We start from the raw sequence: 19,955 nt of genomic DNA, 5'->3' as shown, positions 1-19,955 counted from the left end.
ACTGGAACCACCCGCCCTCCCCCGGCTCTTTGTTTAACATTCTGGGACAGAATGGAAGAAGCTTTGAAGGAAATCAACATATCAATGCGATAAGATACCGAGATATCTTGGAAACAGAAACAGGATGGCGACCGACTGACACAAGATAGCACGGGAATTAACTAGTGCCAGAGTGTAATTAACTAATGCAAACCTCGAGTAAAATTGTAACCTGGAATACCCGATCAAAGGGGAAACAGGAGGGGAAAATGTATGGGAGACAAGGTATAGAAACTGTAACATCGTGTCCATAGGTGCGCTTCTGCCATCGGGGCGCCCGCCATTGCAATAGCAAATAAAACCTGCTTTCATCAGAGATATCATCCTGACTAAAAATTATTGAGGATATTCCAACATGGGGTATGGGGGGCAGAGGTTTTATCTGTTTTCCTCGACTGGTGAAACAGAGTTCCCGCAGATAACAAAGCCGTCAGCCTCAGGTAGTGAGGCATCCTCGCGCTCTTGTGGTACAGCCATTAGACCCATTGCAGTCTTGGCTGAGAAAATTGCCACTGGAACCAACAGTGCAGCTTGTGGGAGGGGTGGGCAGCACAGCGTCCAGGGCTGTGGAAGGGAATCGGTATCTGATGCCACTTGCTACATGACAGACACAGTTGGTCTGTGTTCTGCTGCCGAAATGTCACGTAAGCGGTTCCATCAGTCAGCACTGTCACTGCACAGGATGTTTCACATTCCCGTTGCTGTCACATGCGACATGGTACAGAATAGCTCAGGGTGCCATTCAGCTAACCTGTGTCCTGCAGGGGGAGACCAGAGGTTTGAGACCAAACGAGGTTTGGCAGATGGATGTCACAGGTTTCCCAGAGTTTGTGTGTTTCCATCCCTTGCACGTCACACCTGACACACGCAGCGCTTTCCTCTGGGCTGTGCACAGCCTGCACGCCGCCCTGCAGTGCATCAAAGCGCTGTGCACCATCGCTGCCATGGCTGCACCCAGCACTTACACACTGACACGGCCCAGGTCATAGAGCTGCACACACAGCTCAGGCCACTCCACCCTTGCCCCCTCTGTAAGCACATGAAGCCGCCCCTTCAAGCTCTGATGTCCACACTCCTTAGGTTGGACATGAGCAAACACTTCTTTGGGTCGTTAAGGACAGTTCAGCTCTTTAATGTGCTGCACAGGGACGTGGTTGAGTCCCGTCCCGGGATGTTTAAGTGCCGTTTGATGCGGTGCTCAGAGACACGATGTATCACGCGCTGTCAGTGAACAGGACGCTCAGGCTGCGGTCGGACTCGATGAGCTGAAGGTGTTTCCGACCGCAGCGATTCCATGATGCGGGTTTTACCCGGGTCCCCGATCGCCCCGCAGTGTCTGCACGGCGCGGTGACCTCCGGTACCGGGACCGCCCAACTGAAGGAGCGGCGTGAGCAGCGGGTAAGGGATGCGGGGATTGGGCACGGCGCGGGAGGGGCGGGGCTATGCAGATCAGTATGCAGATCACATGCAGATGAGGCGGCAGATCGCTCCTCGCGCGGCATGACGGGAGCGCATGAACGCAGGAGCGGAGCTGTGGTGGGCAGCCGTGGGTCCGTTGTGGGTGTGGGCGTGGGCAGCCCGGAGGGGCGGAGCGGGCCGGAGCAGGTGGGATGTTTGTGAGGCGGGTCGGCGTGTGGTGCGGGCTGGTGTCGGGGCGTGGGGAGCGGGGCGGGTTGAGAGCAGGGCATACTTACCTGGCAGGGGAGACACCATGATCAGGCAGGTGGTTTTCCCAGGGCGAGGCTCATCCCCTGCACTCCGGGTGTGCTGACCCCTGCGATTTCCCCAAATGCGGGAAACTCGACTGCATAATTTGTGGTAGTGGGGGACTGCGTTCGCGCTCTCCCCTGGTTTGATGGTTCAAAGACAGAATGCGGAGCTCCTTTTCCTCTCGTATTTCTTCTTCTCAACTCCCCTGTACAGCTCCGCTGGTGACCCCTGAGCGTTGCTCTCCCCGTCGATACCCGGCTAAATCATATTCATCAACACAACATCCAAACGTTTCTTGAACACTCCCATGGTCGGTGACTCCACCACCTCCCTGGGCAGTGCATTCCAATGCCTGAATACCCTTTCTGAGAAGTAATACTTCCTAATGTCCAGCCTGAATCTCCCCTGGCGCAGCTTAAAACCATTCCCTCTAGTTCTATCACTGAGTACACAATAGAAGAGGCCAACCCCCAGCTCACTACAGCCTCCCCTCAGGAAGTTATAGAGAGCAATGAGGTCTCCCCTGAGCCTCCTCTTCTTCAGGCTGAACATTCCCAGCTCCCTCAGCCTCTCCTCATACATCCTGTGCTCCAGACCCCTCACCAGCTTTGTAGCCCTCCTCTGAACACGTTCCAGGGCCTCAATGTCTTGCAGTGAGGGGCCCAAAACTGAACACAGTACTCGAGGTGCGGCCACACCAATGCCGAGTACAGGGGGACAATTACCTCTCTGTTGCTGCTAGTAACACTGTTTTTGATGCAAGCCAGGATGCCGCTGGCCTTCTTGGCCACCCGGGCACACTGTCGGCTCATGTTCAGCCGAGCATCAATCAATACCCCCAGATCCGTTTCCTCAACACAGTCGTCCAGCCACTTTGCCCCAAGCCTATAGCGCCGCCTGGGGTTGTTGTGGCCAAAGTGCAGAACCCGGCATTTGGTCTTGTTGAACCTCATCCCGTTGGCTTTGGCCCAGCTCTCCATCCCATCCAGATCCCTCTGCAGGGTCTCTCTACCCTCAGGCAGATCCACACTCCCTGCCAACTTGGTGTCATCCGCGAACTTATTGAGGGTGCACTCAATGCCCTCATCCGAGTCATCAATAAAGATGTTGAAGAAGACAGGTCCCAGCACCAATAGACCCCTGGGGAACACAACTAATGACTGGACTCCAACTGGATTTATTCTGTCTTTGAACCACAAAGCCAGGGGAGAGCGCGAACGCAGTCCCCCACTACCACAAATTATGCAGTCGAGTTTCCCGCATTTGGGGAAATCGCAGGGGTCAGCACACCCGGAGTGCAGGGGATGAGCCTCGCCCTGGGAAAACCACCTGCCTGATCATGGTGTCTCCCCTGCCAGGTAAGTATGCCCTGCTCTCAACCCGCCCCGCTCCCCACGCCCCGACACCAGCCCGCACCACACGGCGATACGCACCCCACATCCCTCTCCGTCCCTCTCCGGTCCGCCCCGTTCCCCACCCCACACACCCCTCACACCGTCTCACACACCGAGTCCCACGCGGTTCCACGCGGTCTCTCTGTGCGTTCTGCTGCTCTCCCGTCATGCAGCGCGCTCTGATTTACATATCCCCGCCCTCTATTTGCATAACCACGCCCCACTCTCGGTCTCATTGACGCTCCGAGTTTTCCTTCCTCCCGTCACGTGTCGGGACACCTCGGCCTCATGACGTCATCTCCGCGCGCCGTGTTCCGCCATGTTTAGTGATCCGGTCCCGGTGCTCGTGGTGGCCGCTGCTCCCGGTGGGTGGTTGTTCGCCATGCGGGCGGCTCCGGCCTGAGCGCCCCGATATCGGCTCCGGTCCAGCCCCGCATGGCCTCCAGCCCCGCCGGGCCCCGTGGGCCGCGCTGCCGCGGTCGTGGCTCTTCCCGGGAGCTTCCATCGCCCCCGGCTCCCGGGGAGGCGGGAGCGAAGCCCCGGCAAAGGCCCGTCCGCGGCACGAAGGCAACGAGCGGCCCCCAGGGCCCGGAGGAGGCGGATGGTGGCGGGGAGGCGTCGCGGAGCCCCGAGGCCGAGGTGCTGCTGCGGCTGTCCCGGGGCCTGCAGGGACCCGCCGTGCTGCGGGACGGGCCCGATGGCACCGACACACCCCCGGGAGGACGGCCACGGCGGAGGGCGGCCATTGTGTGAGCGGGGCCGGGGCTGCGGGGATCAATGCGGGATCAATGCGGTGGGTCAGCGGGTGGGGAGAGATGGAGACCCGTGTGAGCACCACGGAGACAGGGGTGGGCCGTGAGGTGCCTGGGTGGCTGTGTGTGATGCATCCAGCAGCGCTCTGTGAACTTGTGTATGTGTGGTGGCCCTGCTGGGCAGGGGGGTTGGAACTACATGATCCTTCAGGTCCCTTCCAACCCGGGTCATTCTGTGAACTGATACAGAGTTGGAGCCACGCAGCCCTGTGAGGCCCCTCGGTGCTGAGGACACGCTGAGCCTGCAAGGAGCTCCGTGTCTGTGTTGGTCCTTCCCAATGGTGCCCGCAGACCCCGCAGTTGGGCTGGGTGCCATGTGCTACACAGCCATGTGCTGCTGGTGCTCCTCTGCTTACTGCTGGGTGCTGCCTTTCTGTGACAGGGCGCTGCTGTACCTCCAGGAGCTGGCGGAAGAGCTGACGTCTGTGTGCCAGCAACCAGCTCCCACCGAGAGCCCCCAGGAGCCCCAGCGTGTCCAGAGGAAACGTCGGAGGAAGAAGGAGAAGGAGGATGACGACAGTGATGACCCTACCCAGGACGCCGACTTTGTGCCCTCTAAGGATGTACTGCTGCAGGAAGAGGAGGAGGAGGAGGAGGAAAGTGAAGCAGATCTCAGTGAGGAGTCTGAAATGGAGCCACTCTGGGGGCACAGTGTGAGGACGTCATCAGGAGGGGTAAGGAGAAGTGCTCTTCCTCTACTGCTGCTTGCTTGGTGTGCTCTAAGTGTCACAAAGTGAGCTGTCACTGGCTGTGTGTGTGTGTGTATGTCCCCCTCTCGCTCCATCTCTTTGGGGCAGATCTGCCCTGAAACAGGATTCTGTAGGGGTAATGTAGTGCTGTGTACAGTGTGAGGGTGGGTGTGAGCTCCAGGAGAGGCAACTGGGAGTGAGAGTGGGCGGGAAGAGAGTGAGTGTGTTCCTGGGCTGCTGCTGGAGCTGATGTCAGGCTTCTTAGCACAGTGACGCGGTGTTGGGTGGTTATAGAGAGATTCATCCTGGGATGTTTGGGTGGGTGGGGGCAGCCCTGTGGCTAAATCTTCCTCTGACTCTGCTCTCATTCCCAGAGATCCAAGCCCCTGTGCCGTGGTGTTGCTCCCAATGGCTTCCACAACTCCATCATGGCCCCGGTGGAGAAATGCTCCAGCCTCACCTTCAGCCTGTGAGTGGGGGTGGGAGGGCCGTGGGGGCATCCTGTGCAGCACCGTGGGCATAGGGACGGCATGGGGACATCCCCACATCAGGGCGGCCCCTCCCAGGGTCCGCGTGTGGGGCAGGACCTGGCTGCTGGGCTCAGCACAGTCAGTGCTGATGTCTGTGGCATCTCCTGCAGGCGGGAGCAGGTGCACTCGCAGTGGGAATTCCCTGACTGGATCCCCTTGGCACACAACTGGATGTGTCTCTCTGAAAGGTACTGTGGGCAGCGCAGTGCTGGGGGGTGGCCATGGCATAGGTCACCCCTTGGTAGGGGCGGGACGCACCTTTCACACTTGTTCCTCTCCAGTGAAGCTGCCCCATACCTGCCGGTGGAGGAGAAGTCTCCGCTCTTCTCCATCCAGCGGGAGGGCCTTGAGGATGGTGGTGCTTTGTACCGGTTGAACAGGTCAGTGGGTGATCTTGGGGTCCCGCCACGTGCAGCCCCCGTTGCCTGCTGCCCTGACCTTTCCTTGCCACAGGTTCAACTCCCTGCAGCCCCACGAGGAGCGTCGGGATACGGCCTTCTTTGTGGGCGGCCCCATCTGGGCCATGGAGTGGTGCCCGACGCCAGAGGGAGCAGTGGCTGCGCAGTACGTGGCTCTGTACTGCCACCGAACCATGGAGGAGACGCACAGCGTGGAGGGGCTGCACCAGGGCCCCGCGCTGCTGCAGCTCTGGGGCCTGGGCACGCTGCAGGAGGGGTGAGTGGTAAAGAAGAGGGACAGCACGGGGCCGTAGTGTCCCCATGGTGGGGCTGCCGCTCTCCAGCTCCAGTGTTACTCACAGTTCCACCCACAGCTCTGCTGACAGGGCTGGACTGGCCTACGCCATCGCTGCTGACCACGGTTGTGTGTGGGACATGAAGTTCTGCCCCAGCGGTGCTTGGGAGCCCCCTAGCAGCTCCACAAAGGTGGGTGTGCAGGTCGGCCTTGGGTTTTCCCTGCTCGCGTCTGTGCCAAAGCGCTGCCTTCCCTAGGCAGAGCGCGGTGATCCCGAGGCTCCTTTCAAAAACCAGGGGGAGGCTGAGAGCCTGTGCCTGTCCTACAGCACCCGCGGATGAGCCGGCTCGGCCTCCTGGCTGCTGCTTTCTCGGATGGCAGTGTGGTGCTGTACGCCCTCCCGCACCCTGGTGCGCTACAGAGCTGCACGAGAACCCAGGTAAAAGGTAGGAAGAGCCACGCCGCCCTCATCCCTTTGTGCCCAGAGCTCTGGGAAGCCTGGAGCTGGAGCATGGCTGCAGCTGCGTTGAGGCAGAGCTGCATGTTCATTCCTCCCGGCTGGGAGCTGTGTGTTGTGGCTGGGACCGGAGCTCCGATCAGGTCTGGTGCTGCCCAATGGTCCTTGTAATGCTCCCATCTGCCGGCAGCCACGTGAGATTGATGAGCTTCTCGGGGCCGCTCAGCCGCAGCTGACAGCCCCCATCCATCCGCTCGCCTCCGACAATGGGAAATGGGTTTCCCGTGTCCCCAGCCCCAATCCGTGTGCTGGTTCCGGATGGGTTGCGCTGCTGCCGCAGCCCCACGTGGGGGTGGGTCGGATCCTTCCCCAGCCGGGTGCGGCCGTGCTGCGGCATCACGTCCCATCCTCGCACGTCGCGTCCATCTGCTGCCGTGGGCTTGGTGCAGTGCGGGGCTTCGGTCCTCCCTGCTCGGTGACCCCGCAGTGATTGCGGTGCCGGGGATGATGCATGGCTCTCTGCATGGCTCTCTGCATCTTCCCGCCTCCGCTGCGGTGCGCGGGGTGCTGACGTGCCTGGATTCCTGCTGAGTGCAGGGCATGGAGCTTGTCCCCCCCCCAGCACTCGTGGTGTTGCTGGATGGGCTCTCAGCTGGTGCTGGGGATCCTGTGGGCACCCGTGTGTGTGTGTGTGTGATGTTGGGGTGCAGGAGAGCAGTGCTGGGCTGCAGTGGGGACGCTGCCCTGAGCAGGAGGGGTGGGGATGTGGGAGCACTGTGCCAAGCTCAAGGCTGCCGGCAGCTCCTGCCCTGACCCCCTTCTGCTCTCTTCCAGATGGGCCCCCACACAAGCACATGATCTGCAAGGTCAGTGTCCCTGCTGTGGGTAGAGCTGGGGGGCACCAGGAAGCCCGCAGAGCTTGCTGCCCCCAGCACTGTGCTCCCAGCCCTGTGTGTCTCCCACTCCCAGGACAGGCAGTGCTGGAAAATGGCTTTACCTTTGCTCTGTCTCCCTGCAGGTGCAGCCCACCACCACCCTGCAGGTGGGCTCCATCCAAGCGGGGAGCGCAACTGAGTGCGGGCAGTGCTTCAGCCTCTCCTGGATGCCCTCCCGGCCCCACCAGCACCTTGCGGCTGGGTTTTATGACGGTGAGTCCCTGCTTTCAGGGAGCAGCTCGCACCTTTTGTGCTCCAACCTGTGGTGCTGGGGCAGCTCACTATAGCAGCACACCTCTGTCTGCAGGCACAGTGGCCATCTGGAACCTGCTGACCGCATCCCCGCTGCAGCGTGTGTCCTACGCCAACGGCTCCCTGCAGCTGTACCCTTTTCAGTGCTTCCTGGCCCACGACCATGCCGTGCGCAGCATCGAGTGGTGCAAAGCCAACAGGTAAGTGGAGCGTGGAGCTGCTAGTTGGCAGGGCTGTGCTCCTGCTGGTTGGGGCTCGGTGCTAACAGTGCCCGAGACGCTGGATGGTTTGGGGATTGAAGGCTCCGTGGTGTGCAGCCGGTGGCACAGCTCAGCGCTGGGGTCTCAGTGCCGCCTCTCTCCTGGTTCTCAGCAACTTCCTGGTCACGGTAGGGAACGATCGAAAGATCAAATTCTGGGACCTGCGGCGCCTTTATGAACCCATCAACAGCATCAAGCGTTTCCTCAGCACTGAGGTGGCCTGGCTGCTGCCCTACAACGGTGTCACCGTGGCCCAGGACAACTGCTATGCCTCGTGAGTGCTGGGAGGTCTCCAGGGCGTGGGTGGGCTCCTGCCCTCCAGGAGGCAATGCTCTGAGGGCAGGAGAGCTGGGACACAGCCCTGCTCTGAGCTCAGCCCTCACCCTTTTGTGTTGTAGTTATGGTCTCTGTGGGATCCACTACATCGACGCTGGGTACCTGGGCTACAAGGCATATTTTGTGGCTCCTCGCAAGGGGACTGTGTGGGTAAGGGGCAGACACAGCTCCGTGCAGTGCAGCAGTCCCAGAGATCGCTGGGGCACGGCACCATCACTGCTGGGAGCTGCTCCCCAGCTCCTCTGTTCCCACAGAGCATCTCGGGCTCGGACTGGCTGAACACGGTGGCTGCTGGGGACATCACAGGAGAGCTGGTGGCTGCGGTGCTGCCCGACCTGGCTGTCAACCCACTCAGTGTGAAGCGTACCTCAGACCGCAGATTTGTAAGGAACTGGGCTGGGAGGCGGCTGCTGTGCCAATGGAAAAGTGCTGCTCTGTGTTCCCATCTGGGCACTACAGTGGGATGTTGGGGCTGGATTCCCCTCCCTGTCCTCTGCCCTTCAGCCTGACGTGCCTCAGTGTTGGGCACAGTCCCTTCAGAGGGGTGTGGACTCCTGCCCCTCAGCCTCCTCTCTTCCCCAGCCGGTGTACAAAGCTGACCTGCTGCCCTGCAGCCCTGCAGTGCCAGGGAGCAGTGAGCCGGTGCTGCCCAGGACCCGGCACTACAGTGAGATGGTGGCCACAGCCTACGTGCAGTTTCGGGACACTGATCTGGTATGAGGGTTAGGGGGGAGCTGAGCTTTCCTGGCTGGGAGCCATGGGACTGGGGGTGATGGTGTGGCTCCCAGCCCTTGCTCAGTCTTAGAGCTTTGAGTATGGGGCAGAACAGACCTCAGGGGAGAGGGGTGTGTGGATGGGGGGCAGTCAGCTCACCAGCACCAGGGCGGAGCCTGGGGGCTGTGGCTGGCTCTGGGGGTGCCACCCTGTGCACCTCACGGTGTGCCCACAGCCTGCCTCCCCCAACCCCCACCCACAGCGCAGCTTCAAGAACTTCCCCAGCCGTGAGCCCATGCGCCGGATGCACAAGCAGGAGGGGAAGGCAGAGCTGAGCCTCGACCGCCTGCAACTGGAAGCCCTACACAAGGTGAGGCAATTTACTACCCCCCCCCCCCCACCTCATCCCTGTGCCATCTCCAGGGTGTGGGACCCCCCCCATCCTCCTGACACCCCCCTTCCTGCAGGTGCGCTTCAGCCCCAACCTGGAGGTGTGTGGCTGGCTGGTGTCAGGGGGACAGGCTGGCATCGTGCGCCTGCACTGCCTGGCAGGGCTGGCAGCTGCCGTGGACCCACAGCTGCTGCCACGGAGCCGTGCCCGCTACAGCTCCCAGCCTGGCCCTCCTGTCAGCCCCCCCTCCGAGTAACCCTGGCCCCTCACTGCGGCTGTGGGGGCTGTGTTGCCCCCCCTTGGTGCTCCTTCCCCAGGGACCCGGTGCTCCCGCTGTCCCCTCGGGGCCCAGAGGGCTCTGTGCTGTGCTCTGTGCTTTGTGCTGGTGCGGGGCGGGCAGTGGGACCGCAGCTGTGTCCCTGCCCTGGGCTGAGGCCGTGTGTGGGGCTGCGCTTGTGCTCCTCACCCTCCACCCTGGTGCTGGGGGCTCTGGAATCGCTCACATTGAGCTGTGGTGGCAGCAGTGCAGTAAAGTGGTGCGTTTTGTAATGGTGGTGTCACTGGAGTTCCCCTGTGCTGAGCCCTCGGCTGCTCTCCAACACTTTTATTGGGGCTGCGGCCCCACGCGATGGGACAAACACAGACAGACACAGACACTGACACACAAAGAGGGGAAGGGGCCGAGCTCCATCCCCACGCTGCCCTGCTCCCTGCCCTACAGTGGGGGCAGCAGGAGGAGAAGGTGCAGCTGTGGCCCCCAGGCACTTCCCCAGCCCCGCAACACATGGGGGGCTCATGCCAGAGGGCTGTGGCCGTGTGGGCAGCCTCCTACCCCCTCCAGGTACCGCTCCACCTGCACTGTGCATGCGGTGAAGCCAAACTTCTGTTGCAGCCGCCCCGTGGCATCCCGCAGCACCGTCTCAGGGTCAGCAGTGGCATCTGCGGGTAGTAGGCACCGTGGCTCAGCCCCACAGGGCCTGGCTGTGCTGTGGGATGTGCGCAGTGTGTGGGGCACTCACCCACAGCCACGTGCACAGACATCAGGGGGTGGCTCGGTGTCAGCGCCCACACGTGTAGGTCATGGATGGCCCTCACCCCATTGACTGCCAGCAGCTCCTCCGTCACTGCAGTCACTGTCATTCCTCGTGGGGCTCCTGTGCCAAGGGGTCACCCCCAGCCCCTTCCTCCATTTGGGGCTGGGGCTGGGGACAGCTTCTCCCCATAGGGCTGGGAGGGACAGGGAAGGGCTGTCGGGTTGGGGCTGCAGCCTCGAGGAACCCCCACCTCCCCCTCACCTTCCATGAGAACCCTGAAGACGTCCCTGAGGATGGTGATGGTGGAGCCCAGGACAAAGATGGAGAAGAAGAGGGTGCTGATGGGGTCTGCAATCTTGCACTGGGGCTGTGGAAGGATAGAAGAGGACTGACATGGGGCTGCAGTGCCCCCCATGTAGGGCAGAGCCCAGCCCTGTACCTTGAAGTAGATGATGGTGGCAGCCAGCAGGACACCGACGCTCTGCAGCAGGTCCCCCACCACGTGCACGAAGGCGGCACGGACGCTGGTGCTGCCAGGCAGGGGGGCACGGCCGGGCAGGCAGCCCCCCTCCAGCTGCTCATAGCCCCCCATGCCGTGCCCGTGGCCCTGGTGCAGGACGTAGGCCATGCTGCAGGGAGGGCATCGCTCAGCACCGGGGCCGTGGGGCACATCTGGGGCTGGGGGTGGATGGGGGGGACGTACACCAGGTTGGCACCCACGGCACAGGCAGAGGTGGCCAGCATGGTGCGTGCCTCGATCTCATAGTCAGCGCTGAGGATGCGGGCGGCCGCCAGGTAGAGCAGCACTGCGGTCACCACCCAGATGGACAGCACGGAGGCCAGCGCACCCAGCGTCTCTGCAGGGTGTGGGGGGGGTCAGCGGGACCCTTCACCATGGGCAGCCCCAGAGCTGAGCCCTCCTCACCCGAGCGGTGCCAGCCGAAGGTCATGGTGGCGGTGGGCGGGCGGGTGGACACCCAAAGTGAGAAGAGGCTGACAGCCATGCTGCCCACGTCTGTCAGCAGGTGGGCTGCGTCCGTCATGATGGCCAGGCTGTGTGCCAGGTACCCACCTGTGGGTGGCACCGGGCTCTGGCACAGCATCCCATCCCACTGCATCCCACCGTGTCCCAGTCTGACTCCTCATCCCATTGTATCTCATCCCATCGTATCTCATCCCATTGTATCTCATCCCATCGTATCTCATCCCATTGTATCTCAACCCATCGTATCTCATCCCATGGTATCTCATCCCATTTCCATCCCTTCCCAACTCTCCATCCCATCGTGTCCTACCTCATTATGTCCCAGCCCAACTCCTTGTCCCATCCCGTCATGTTGCATCCTGTCCCATTATGTCATTTCCCATTTCGCCCCATCCCATCCTGCCCTGTTATTTTTCATCCTGTTCCACCCCAGCTCCCCATCCCATCGTGTTCCATCTTGTCCCATCTCCCCATCCCATTGTATCCCATCCTGTCCCAATCCAGTCTCCCCATTCCATCACATCTCATCTCACCCCATCACATCCCATTCCTGTTCCATCTCAACTCTCCATTATGTCTCATCCTGTTATGTTCCATCCTGCCCCATCCCACCATGTCCAACATCATACCATCATGTCCCATCCCTACCATGTCCCATCCTATTATGTCCCATCCTACCCCATCCCACCATGTCCCACTTCATACCATCGTGTCCCATCCCACCATGACCCATCTCATCCCATAATGTCCCATCCCATCATGTCTCATCTCACCACATCCCATCTCATCCCACCATGTCCCATCTCATCCCATTATGTCCCATCCCATCATATCCCATCCCAACATATTCCATCCCATCCCATTATGTCCCATCCCATCCCACCATGTTCCATCCCACTGTGTCCCATCCCATCCTGTCCATCCTACCATGTCCCATCCCATCCCATCCTGCCCCATCCCATGTCCCATGTCTTCCCATCCTGTCCCATCCTACCATGTCCCATTATATCCCATCCCATTATATCCCATCCCATTCCATTTCACTATGTCCCACCTCATCCCATCATGTCCCATTCTGTCTCATTATGTCCTTCCCCATTCTGTCCTATTCTTCCTCATCCTGTCACACGTCATCTCACCCCATTATGTCCTATTCTTCCCCATCCCATTCCCCCATCCCCTTACCTATCACCTCCCCAACCATGAAGACACAGCAGACGCTGCAGGCGATGCTCAGCTGCCTCCGTGCTTGGAGCCTCTCTGGGATGGGGCCGGGGGGGGCCGGGCCGCAGGGGCACAGTGGGACCCCCCCCGGCTCCTGCGTGTCCTTCCTGGGGGGCAGCAGGGCTGGGGCGTCCTGGGGGCCTGGGAACAGACTGGGGCGGGGGCAGTACCGGTGTAGGGGTGGGGGGTGGTACCGGTACGGGGTGATGGATGGATGGTAGCAGTGCGGGGGGTGGCAGCGGGGTGCTGCCGTCAGATGGACACCCGTGGGGGGACCCGAGGGTGGCACGGAGGTGGGGGTGACAGTGGAATGGGAACGGCATGAGGGTGGGGGGGGAGCTGGGAGTGATGGGGATATGGGGGTGGTGGGGCTGGGGGGGCAGGTGTCGGTGTGGACGTGCTGGTAATGGAGTGCTGGGGTGGGGGGGTGCAAGCGATGGGATGCGGGTGCCGGTGATGGAGTGAGTGCCGGTGTTTAGATGCTGGTGATGGAGTGAGTGCCGGTGTTGTGATGCCGGTGTTGAGATGCCGGTGATGGAGTGAGTGCCGGTGTTGTGATGATGCCGGTGATGGAGTGAGTGCCGGTGTTGTGATGATGCCGGTGATGGAGTGCTGGTGCTGAGGGTGCCGGTGTCGGTATGGGGATGCCGGTGATGCGGTGCCGGTTATATGGTGCCGGTGATGGGATGCCAGTGCCCGTGGTGGGATGCCGGTGATGCGGTGCTGGTGATGGGATGCCAGTGCCGGTGATGTGGTGCCGGTGATGTGGTGCCGGTGATGCGGTGCTGGTGATGGGATGCCAGTACCGGTGATGTGGTGCCGGTGATGGGATGCCAATGCCGTTGATGGGATGCCGGTGATGGGATGCCGGTGATGCGGTGCCGATGCCGGTCCGGGTCTGGCGATGTCGCGGTGCGGTCGGTACCTGTGTCCCCGCGCTGCCAGCAGCCTGGCGCTCTCGGTGCCGTTCTCCGCCGGTCTCTCCATACCGGGCAGCCCCGCTCGCTGCCGGCACCCCGCAGCCCCGCCCGTTCCCGTGTCCCCGCCCCATCCCGCCCCGGGGCCGTGTCCGTTCCTGGCCCCACCCGTGGGCGTGTCCCCGCCGTTGGCCCCGCCCGTTCCCTTCAGGCCCCGCGGGCGCCGCGCGGTGATGGCGGCGTTGGGCGCTGGTGAGCGCTGCGGGCCGTGGGGCGCGGCGGGGACCGAGCGCGGTCCCGGTCCCGGTGCCGGCTCTCTGGGCTCGCTGCTCAGCCGCCTCCCGCTGGCCCCGCCGCGCCGCCGCACCGCCAGCCAAGGGCAGGGCCCGCCCGAACCGCCGCTGCTGCGCACCAGCAAGCGGACCATCTACACGGCGGGGCGGCCGCCATGGTACAGCGAGACCGGGGCGCCCGTGGGAGAGGCCTTCGTCATCGGTGCGGGGCGGGGGGAAGCGGGGCGGGGGTGGGACCTGGGCTGGGGATGGGGATGGAGGGGGAGGGATGGGGGATGGAGCCGGGCCGGGGGATGGAGATGGGCCGGGGGATGGAGATGGGCTGGGCCTGTTCAGGGCCTGGGATGTGAGGTTCAGGTTTGCATTCTGGAGGCTGGGCCAGGGCTGGCACGTGGGACCAAGGGCTGCGGTTTCAGTCTCGATCTGGGCCGCATCCTGGATCGTGGACCTCATCCTGGACTGTGCTGTGGCTCTGTGCTGTATAGCTCTGTGCTGTATAGCTCTGTGCTGTATAGCTCTGTGCTGTATAGCTCTGTGCTGTATAGCTCTGTGCTGTGGCTCTATGCTGTAGCTCTGTGCTTTAGCTCTGTGCTTTAGCTCTGTGCTTTAACTCTGTGCTGTGGCTCTGGGCTGTGCTGACGATGCCCTCTCCCCCCAGGGCTGTGTGGTGGCAGCGCCTCGGGTAAGACGACGGTGGCCACGCGGATCATCGAGGCGCTGGACGTGCCCTGGGTGGTGCTGCTGTCCATGGATTCCTTCTACAAGGTGAGGGCCGTGTGCTGTGTGCTGGCGCAGCATGGCGTGGTGCTGAGCGCTGCCGTTCCCAGGTGCTGGACGAGGGGCAGCAGGCGCTGGCAGCCCGCAGCGATTACAACTTTGACCACCCCGATGCCTTTGACTTCGAGCTGCTCGTCAGCGTCCTGCGCAAGCTGAAGAAGGGCAAGAGCGTGAAGGTGCCCGTGTACGACTTCACCACGCACAGCCGGCGCCGAGAGTGGGTGTGTGCCATGGGGGTGTGGGGCTGGCAGCGGGCACAGGGGCAAGGCCTGTGGTTTTGTGCTGAAGGCTGAGATATGCAGTGACCGCAATGGCCCCTGGTGGCTGCGTGCCCCCAGCCCGGCTCTGGGGCTAAGACACGGTGGAGAAGGGGGTGGGATGCAGCAGTCGAGGGGCAGGGTGAGCTCAGCACCTTTCTCCCCACAGAAAACTGTCTATGGGGCCAACGTCATCGTGTTTGAGGGCATCCTGGCGTTTGCCAACAAGGAGCTGCTGAAGGTATTGCTGCGAGGGGGATCCCAATGCTGCATTAAGGGTATCGGGGGGAGGGGTCTGCATAGGGGGTGCTCACCCCTCCCAGTGTTCCAGCTCCTGGACATGAAGGTGTTTGTGGACACGGACTCGGACATAAGGTTGGTGCGGCGGCTGCAACGCGACATCATGGAGCGTGGGCGTGATATTGTGGGCGTCATCAAGCAGTACCACAAGTTTGTGAAGCCGGCCTTCGAGCAGTACATTGAGCCCAGCGTGCAGGTGGCAGACATCGTGGTGCCCCGGGGTGAGACCCGCTGCTCGTACCCGACCCCACCACGGTGCTGGGTGTGCATTCTCACCCTCACCCCGTATCTCTGCTCTGTGGGCAGGTGGGGAGAACTCCGTGGCGCTGGACCTGATTGTGCAGCACGTGCACAGCCAGCTGGAAAAGGTGAGGGGCTGGCAGAGCTGGGTGAGGAGGGGGCTGCTCACTGCTCTGTACCCTGTGCATCTCAGCATCGCCCCTGTACGTGACTCAAGGCAGACAAGGGCTGGGATGGGGTGGCACCCTGCTGGTGCTGCGGTGTCATCCTCCTGGTGTATCCCAAGCAGCTCTTGCCATCCCACTTGTCCCCGGTGTCACCAGTCTTGGTCCCAGCAGGGTTTTCCCCTTCCTTGTGCAGCCCCAGGAGATGGGATGGGAGCTGGGCCAGTGCTGTTGGCACAGTGACCAAATGTCCCTTCTTTTTTTTCCTTTTCCCTTTTATCACACTGATGTCCGCTGTCCCACCCAGCGCGAAATCACTGTCAGGTACGTTGTGGACCTGCTGGCTGGGCTATGGCAGCTCTGGGGGGGAATGGCTGCCAGCAACCGCTGTCCTTTTGTTCTCCTTCTTCCCCATCCCTGCTGGCTGAAGCTCTGTGGAGTTGTCTGAGTGCTGTTCCTCAGCCTCAGGGGTGGATGCTGTGCGTGCAGCTCATTTGAGGTGCATGCAGCTGTGGGGCTGCCTCCACGTGCTGCTGTTATCCTTCTCTGGAGCACAATTCCTGCCCTGAAGGTTGGAAGTTGCTCCCATAGAAGGAAGCTGCAGGTTCTCCTGGTTTTTGGTCCATCACGTGGACACCTGCAGCAGGGCAGTCCTCACGCTGATTTGCACTGTCCCAGAGCAGCACCCAACATGCCTTGCTCACATAGAGCTGCTTCCCCACTGCCCAGATGCTGGCAGACCCTTGCAGTCTGTGTGCACCTCACAGCTCTGATCACTGCTCTCTGCTGCAGGGCAGCTCTGGCCTCAGCCCACCAGGGGCAGCCTCTGCCGGCGACACTGAGCGTGCTGGAGAACACGCCGCAGGTGCGGGGCATGCACACCATCATCAGGTGAGTCCCTCCCATGGGGGCTGTGCTGTGACCGTACTAACACTGCTGTCACTTTGCCTATCCCACCCCTTAGTGCTTCCAGCAGGACTTGGCTTCTACCCCACAGCTTTGCCCTCACTCTGCTTTTTGTTCCCTGCCCAACACTCTGCTTTCTCTAGGTGGCAATAGCTCCCTCGTAAGGTCGAGACCTAATCCTGTGGGACCTGTGACATGTTGCTTTGCCCTCCTGTTCCCAGGCCACAAGTGTCTGATAACCTTAATCTGCTCAGAGCTGGGCGCTGGCTCAGCTGCCCGGGAGGAAGGGATCAGCCCCGCTAATCTCCCTTCACCGGCAGCGCTGTGCATTGCAGCCTGGGCTGTGGGGAGGCGGACTTTGCCTCTTCCAGATGGTAAATGCAAAAACACCACATTTATGAGGGGCGTTGGCTTGGCCCATTGGCCACCCCCTCACATCCTACAGCAGCCCACAGGAAGGGAGGAAAGCTGAAGCAACGCGGTTCTTAGGAACCTGAGCTGAGAATCCCATGGTGGAAGGGCGCTGCGTTTGGGGGCGGCTCAGTGTCTTTGGTGCTCGTAGGTGCTCAGCCTTCCTCTTTTGGGTCTGCCTTCCCACTCGCTGGGTGCTGGCAGCCCCGTTGGATGGTGCTGGGGCTCCCCATTCTGCAAGCCGTCTGTAGCACTGCAGGCTGGCAGCAGATGAGCAGCTCGCTGCGTCATGGCAAATCCAGGCTTGGCATCTCGTGGAGAAGGAGATTCCAGGGCAATCCTCAGCTCCTGTGCAGAGCTGGGGAGCAGCAAGTAGCCCTGTGTGGACACAGAGCGGCATTGCCCTGCCGTTGTTTGCATGCCAGTCCCTGTGTACACATGGAAGGGCTCCAGGATGTGTGCTGGCAGCTGAGGCCACACGGCTTGGGTCAGCCCTGCCCCGAGCTCCTGGACTTTGTGCCCTGGCAGGATGCAGTGCCTGCTTTGTGCTAAAGCTTGTTGGGCTTTCCTGGTCCTCACAGAGCTCCTGGCTGTAGGGTACCTGGATCTGAGCGCAGAAATACCCCTGAGATAGAAGCAATTGCTTTGCTGCCGTTGGTGGGCTGTCTGTCATCTGCGCCATGCGATGGCGAGAAGTGGGAGATGATGTCCCAAAATACAGGATAAAAATACCCAATATCCTTCTGCCTCTTGGGGCCCGCTGCCAACGCCACCACTTCCATCTGCTGACCAGCTGAGAGCTGTTAGGGCTCCTCTGTCTCCCTTGTGTTCTCAAGAAAGTAACGTGCTGTGGGCTGTTTGTTTGCTTTCTCTCTCTCCTCCCTCAGCACAGCAGTGTTGGCACAGTCTCGCCACACCTCAGAATCTCACAGAATCCCACAGTTCTGTGCCTTCCCTCCCCCAGGCTGAATGGTCTCAGGGCTGTCAGCCATTCCCCATTGGGATGCTCCAAGCCCCCTCCACCTCCGTAGGCTTCCTCCCACGTTGTCAGCGTGTCCCCAGGCTCCAGCCACAAGGGCTGCTCCATGCTCACATCCCTTGTTGGCAGCACGGCTGCTGAGCACCCGTCCTCCCACAGGAACAAGGACACCACCAGGGACGAGTTCATCTTCTACTCCAAGCGCCTGATGCGGCTGCTGATTGAGCACGCGCTCTCCTTCCTCCCACTGAAGGTACGGCCCTGACCCTCTATCCCCATCGCCCCAGAGGCAGCGGGGCCACGTGGGGGACGGCTTTTCCCACACTCTCTTCACCTTTCCTTTCTGCAGTCAGTCACAGTGGAGACGCCGCAAGGGACAACCTATGAGGGGAAGCGGTTCCATAGGCAGCGGGTGAGATGTACTGATCCCCTTATCCACTGGGTACCAAGTGGGACAGTGCAATGGTCAACCATTGGGCAACCAGTAGTCAGCTGTCAGGCAGCTGTTGGCCAACTGTTGTTCAGCTGCTGGTCAGCCGCTGGTCAGCCATTGCTTGGTCAACCATTGGCCAACTCAGCTGTTGGCCAACCATTGGTCAGCCATTGCTTGTTCAACCATTGACCAACTCAGCTGCTGGCCAACCATTGGTCAGCTGCAAGAGGGGCTGACGAGCCCCGAGGGGTAGTTGTGGGTCCCACCAGGTCCCATGGGAGCCCCCAGAGAGCAGCTGGGTTCAGAGCGAGGCGGACAGAGGCTCAACAGGGCTGGGCAGGGGAACACAGTGCTGAGGATGCGGCCATGACGCAGGGCTCCTTTCCCATCCTAGATCACCGGCGTGTCCATCCTGAGGGCCGGGGAGACCATGGAGCAAGCGTTGACCGCCGTCTGCAAGGACATCCGCCTGGGCAAGATCCTGATCCAGACCAACCATGACACGGGGGAGCCTGAGGTGAGCAGCACCTGCAGCCCCCGGGCTGAGCCCCCAGGTGCCCCCTCCCTGCCTGACCTCCTGTCCTCCCTCCCCAGCTGCACTACCTGCGCCTGCCCAAGGAGATCAGCGAGGACTACGTCATCCTCATGGACAGCACCGTGTCCACCGGCGCCGCTGCCATGATGGCCGTGCGCGTGCTGCTGGTGAGGGGCCGGGCAGGGTGTGTGGGGGGCTCACAGCTCAATGGGGAGCAGGGCCAGGCTCTGATGGTGCCGTGCTGCAGGACCACGACGTGCCAGAGGAGCGCATCTTCCTGCTGTCGCTGCTGATGGCCGAGATGGGGGTGCACTCGGTGGCCTACGCCTTCCCCCGCGTCCGCATCATCACCACGGCTGTGGACAAGAGGATCAACGAGGAGTTCCACATCATCCCCGGCATCGGTGAGGGCAGGAGGGGGCCGTGGGGGGGCGGAGGGAAGGGGGCTGCTCCTGTTCGGTCACCCCACTCGACTCCTCCCTATCTCCCACAGGGAACTTTGGGGACAGGTACTTTGGCACCGATGCGCCGCCCGCCTGCACCGACAGCGAAGCCATGAACTGCTGAGCCCGACGGCCCCGGGGGGGTGGGTGGTAGGGGGTCGCAGTGCCACCAGTCCCCCCACCCACCCAGCGGGGTCCCGGCTCGGGTCCTGCGTTGCTGGAATCTGTATTTATTTGTATTTATTCTGAGCAGCCGCCCCCTCGGTGCTGCTGCGGACCATCAGGGATGGGGGAAGGGGAGGGGGGGGGCTCCTCCTTGCACTCCATCACCCCCGCGTGGCACGGGGCGGGGGGTTTGATATTCAAACACTCCTTTGCATTCCAGCCCCGTGGCGGTGGGGCCGTACTGTAACCCCTGGAGATCCTTTTTGGGGGGGAAGGGGACCACGCTGGCGCAGGGGCTGCTCCTCGGGCCCCCCATCCCCCGGGGCTGGGCCGTGCCATGCTTCTTGCTCAGGTTCTTCGGGCCGGGGGCCATGGGGGCAGCGGGCCCCCTTCCCCCTCAGCTTTTCCGCCCGCTCCGTACTGTACGCGGCCGCCTTCGTTTTGTACTGGAATAAAGGAGCAGCGCGGCCACCGCCGATGGCTCAGAGCGATGGGGGGGAGGTGGGGGTCCGGGCTGGGGGCACAGGGGCGGCTCTGGGTGAAGTTCGAGGGCGGCCCAGTGGGGTGGGCACCAGCTGGAACCTGCTGCTTGTGGCTCAGTGTGCGGGGCTGGGGGTAATGTAGGAGACTAGGGGATGGGGGGTCAGTGCTGGGCCCCAGGGGCTAGTCCGGAAGGCTG

At 61.9% G+C, this 19,955-nt stretch overlaps 3 protein-coding genes and 2 non-coding genes across 14 annotated transcripts; 3 read left to right on the top strand and 2 right to left on the bottom strand.

The window, feature by feature from the left end:
* The first annotated feature begins 1,726 nt into the window (after positions 1–1,726).
* On the top strand, positions 1,727–1,890 carry LOC116653273 (U1 spliceosomal RNA). The gene has a single exon (XR_004306843.1). It is a non-coding gene; the product is annotated as a U1 spliceosomal RNA (small nuclear RNA).
* A 1,062-nt stretch (positions 1,891–2,952) lies between these two features.
* LOC116653294 (U1 spliceosomal RNA) lies at positions 2,953–3,116 on the bottom strand. Its single transcript, XR_004306863.2, has one exon. It is a non-coding gene; the product is annotated as a U1 spliceosomal RNA (small nuclear RNA).
* A 314-nt stretch (positions 3,117–3,430) lies between these two features.
* GTF3C2 (general transcription factor IIIC subunit 2) lies at positions 3,431–9,762 on the top strand. 7 transcript variants are annotated; one of them, XM_015859632.3, is made up of 17 exons: positions 3,431–3,893; positions 4,339–4,630; positions 5,020–5,114; positions 5,286–5,363; positions 5,457–5,555; positions 5,629–5,850; positions 5,948–6,059; positions 6,197–6,314; positions 7,160–7,191; positions 7,344–7,473; positions 7,568–7,712; positions 7,885–8,046; positions 8,171–8,258; positions 8,363–8,491; positions 8,691–8,822; positions 9,085–9,192; positions 9,290–9,762. In XM_015859632.3, the coding sequence occupies exons 1-17, from the start codon at positions 3,580–3,582 to the stop codon at positions 9,467–9,469; spliced, it is 2,436 nt and encodes an 811-aa protein (XP_015715118.1). In that variant the 5' UTR covers positions 3,431–3,579; the 3' UTR covers positions 9,470–9,762. The 7 variants fall into 7 exon arrangements, 2 of the variants coding, with proteins under 2 accessions (XP_015715118.1, XP_085400166.1); XM_085544040.1 differs by having other exon boundaries at positions 5,936–6,059; XR_014944960.1 differs by lacking the exons at positions 8,171–8,258; positions 8,363–8,491; positions 8,691–8,822; positions 9,085–9,192; positions 9,290–9,762 and having other exon boundaries at positions 5,936–6,059; positions 6,197–6,307.
* On the top strand, positions 9,085–19,749 carry LOC107312323 (uridine-cytidine kinase-like 1). 4 transcript variants are annotated; one of them, XM_085544046.1, is made up of 14 exons: positions 9,085–9,192; positions 14,325–14,431; positions 14,494–14,664; positions 14,870–14,941; positions 15,032–15,221; positions 15,307–15,368; positions 15,712–15,728; positions 16,197–16,295; positions 17,860–17,953; positions 18,050–18,112; positions 18,528–18,650; positions 18,728–18,835; positions 18,916–19,072; positions 19,162–19,749. In XM_085544046.1, exons 2-14 carry the CDS (start codon positions 14,414–14,416, stop codon positions 19,233–19,235), a joined length of 1,248 nt encoding a protein of 415 aa, XP_085400172.1. In that variant the 5' UTR covers positions 9,085–9,192; positions 14,325–14,413; the 3' UTR covers positions 19,236–19,749. The 4 variants fall into 4 exon arrangements, with proteins under 4 accessions (XP_085400172.1, XP_085400173.1, XP_015715120.2 ...); XM_085544047.1 differs by lacking the exon at positions 9,085–9,192 and adding an exon at positions 13,583–13,824; XM_015859634.3 differs by lacking the exon at positions 9,085–9,192 and adding an exon at positions 13,583–13,868.
* Positions 9,803–11,472, bottom strand: SLC30A3 (solute carrier family 30 member 3). Its single transcript, XM_085544051.1, has 6 exons — positions 11,173–11,472; positions 10,951–11,104; positions 10,687–10,876; positions 10,509–10,614; positions 10,233–10,367; positions 9,803–10,152 (listed from the first exon to the last, which is right to left on the bottom strand). The coding sequence occupies exons 1-6, from the start codon at positions 11,363–11,365 to the stop codon at positions 10,007–10,009; spliced, it is 924 nt and encodes a 307-aa protein (XP_085400177.1). The 5' UTR covers positions 11,366–11,472; the 3' UTR covers positions 9,803–10,006.
* Positions 19,750–19,955: the final 206 nt, after the last annotated feature.

The sequence above is a fragment of the Coturnix japonica genome, chromosome 3 (genome assembly GCF_054131305.1).
Source record: "Coturnix japonica strain WE chromosome 3, WE-NBRP24, whole genome shotgun sequence".
Classification (NCBI taxonomy): Eukaryota; Metazoa; Chordata; class Aves; order Galliformes; family Phasianidae; genus Coturnix; species Coturnix japonica.
This window is presented reverse-complemented; position numbering and strand designations above follow the sequence as displayed.

Coding starts and splice junctions, on each gene's coding strand:
- GTF3C2 (XM_085544040.1), top strand. CDS start 3,580: ATGGCCTCCAGCCCCGCCGGGCCCCGTGGGCCGCGCTGCCGCGGTCGT. Junction 5,851..5,935: donor CTGGGCACGCTGCAGGAGGG/GTGAGTGGTAAA, acceptor TGTTACTCACAG/TTCCACCCACAGCTCTGCTG. Junction 8,492..8,690: donor GTACCTCAGACCGCAGATTT/GTAAGGAACTGG, acceptor TCTCTTCCCCAG/CCGGTGTACAAAGCTGACCT.
- SLC30A3 (XM_085544051.1), bottom strand. CDS start 11,365: ATGCAGTGGGATGGGATGCTGTGCCAGAGCCCGGTGCCACCCACAGGT. Junction 10,368..10,508: donor CTTCAGGGTTCTCATGGAAG/GTGAGGGGGAGG, acceptor CCCTTGGCACAG/GAGCCCCACGAGGAATGACA. Junction 10,153..10,232: donor GTCTGTGCACGTGGCTGTGG/GTGAGTGCCCCA, acceptor TACTACCCGCAG/ATGCCACTGCTGACCCTGAG.
- LOC107312323 (XM_015859634.3), top strand. CDS start 13,607: ATGGCGGCGTTGGGCGCTGGTGAGCGCTGCGGGCCGTGGGGCGCGGCG. Junction 17,954..18,049: donor TCTCCTTCCTCCCACTGAAG/GTACGGCCCTGA, acceptor TCCTTTCTGCAG/TCAGTCACAGTGGAGACGCC. Junction 18,836..18,915: donor TGGCCGTGCGCGTGCTGCTG/GTGAGGGGCCGG, acceptor GCCGTGCTGCAG/GACCACGACGTGCCAGAGGA.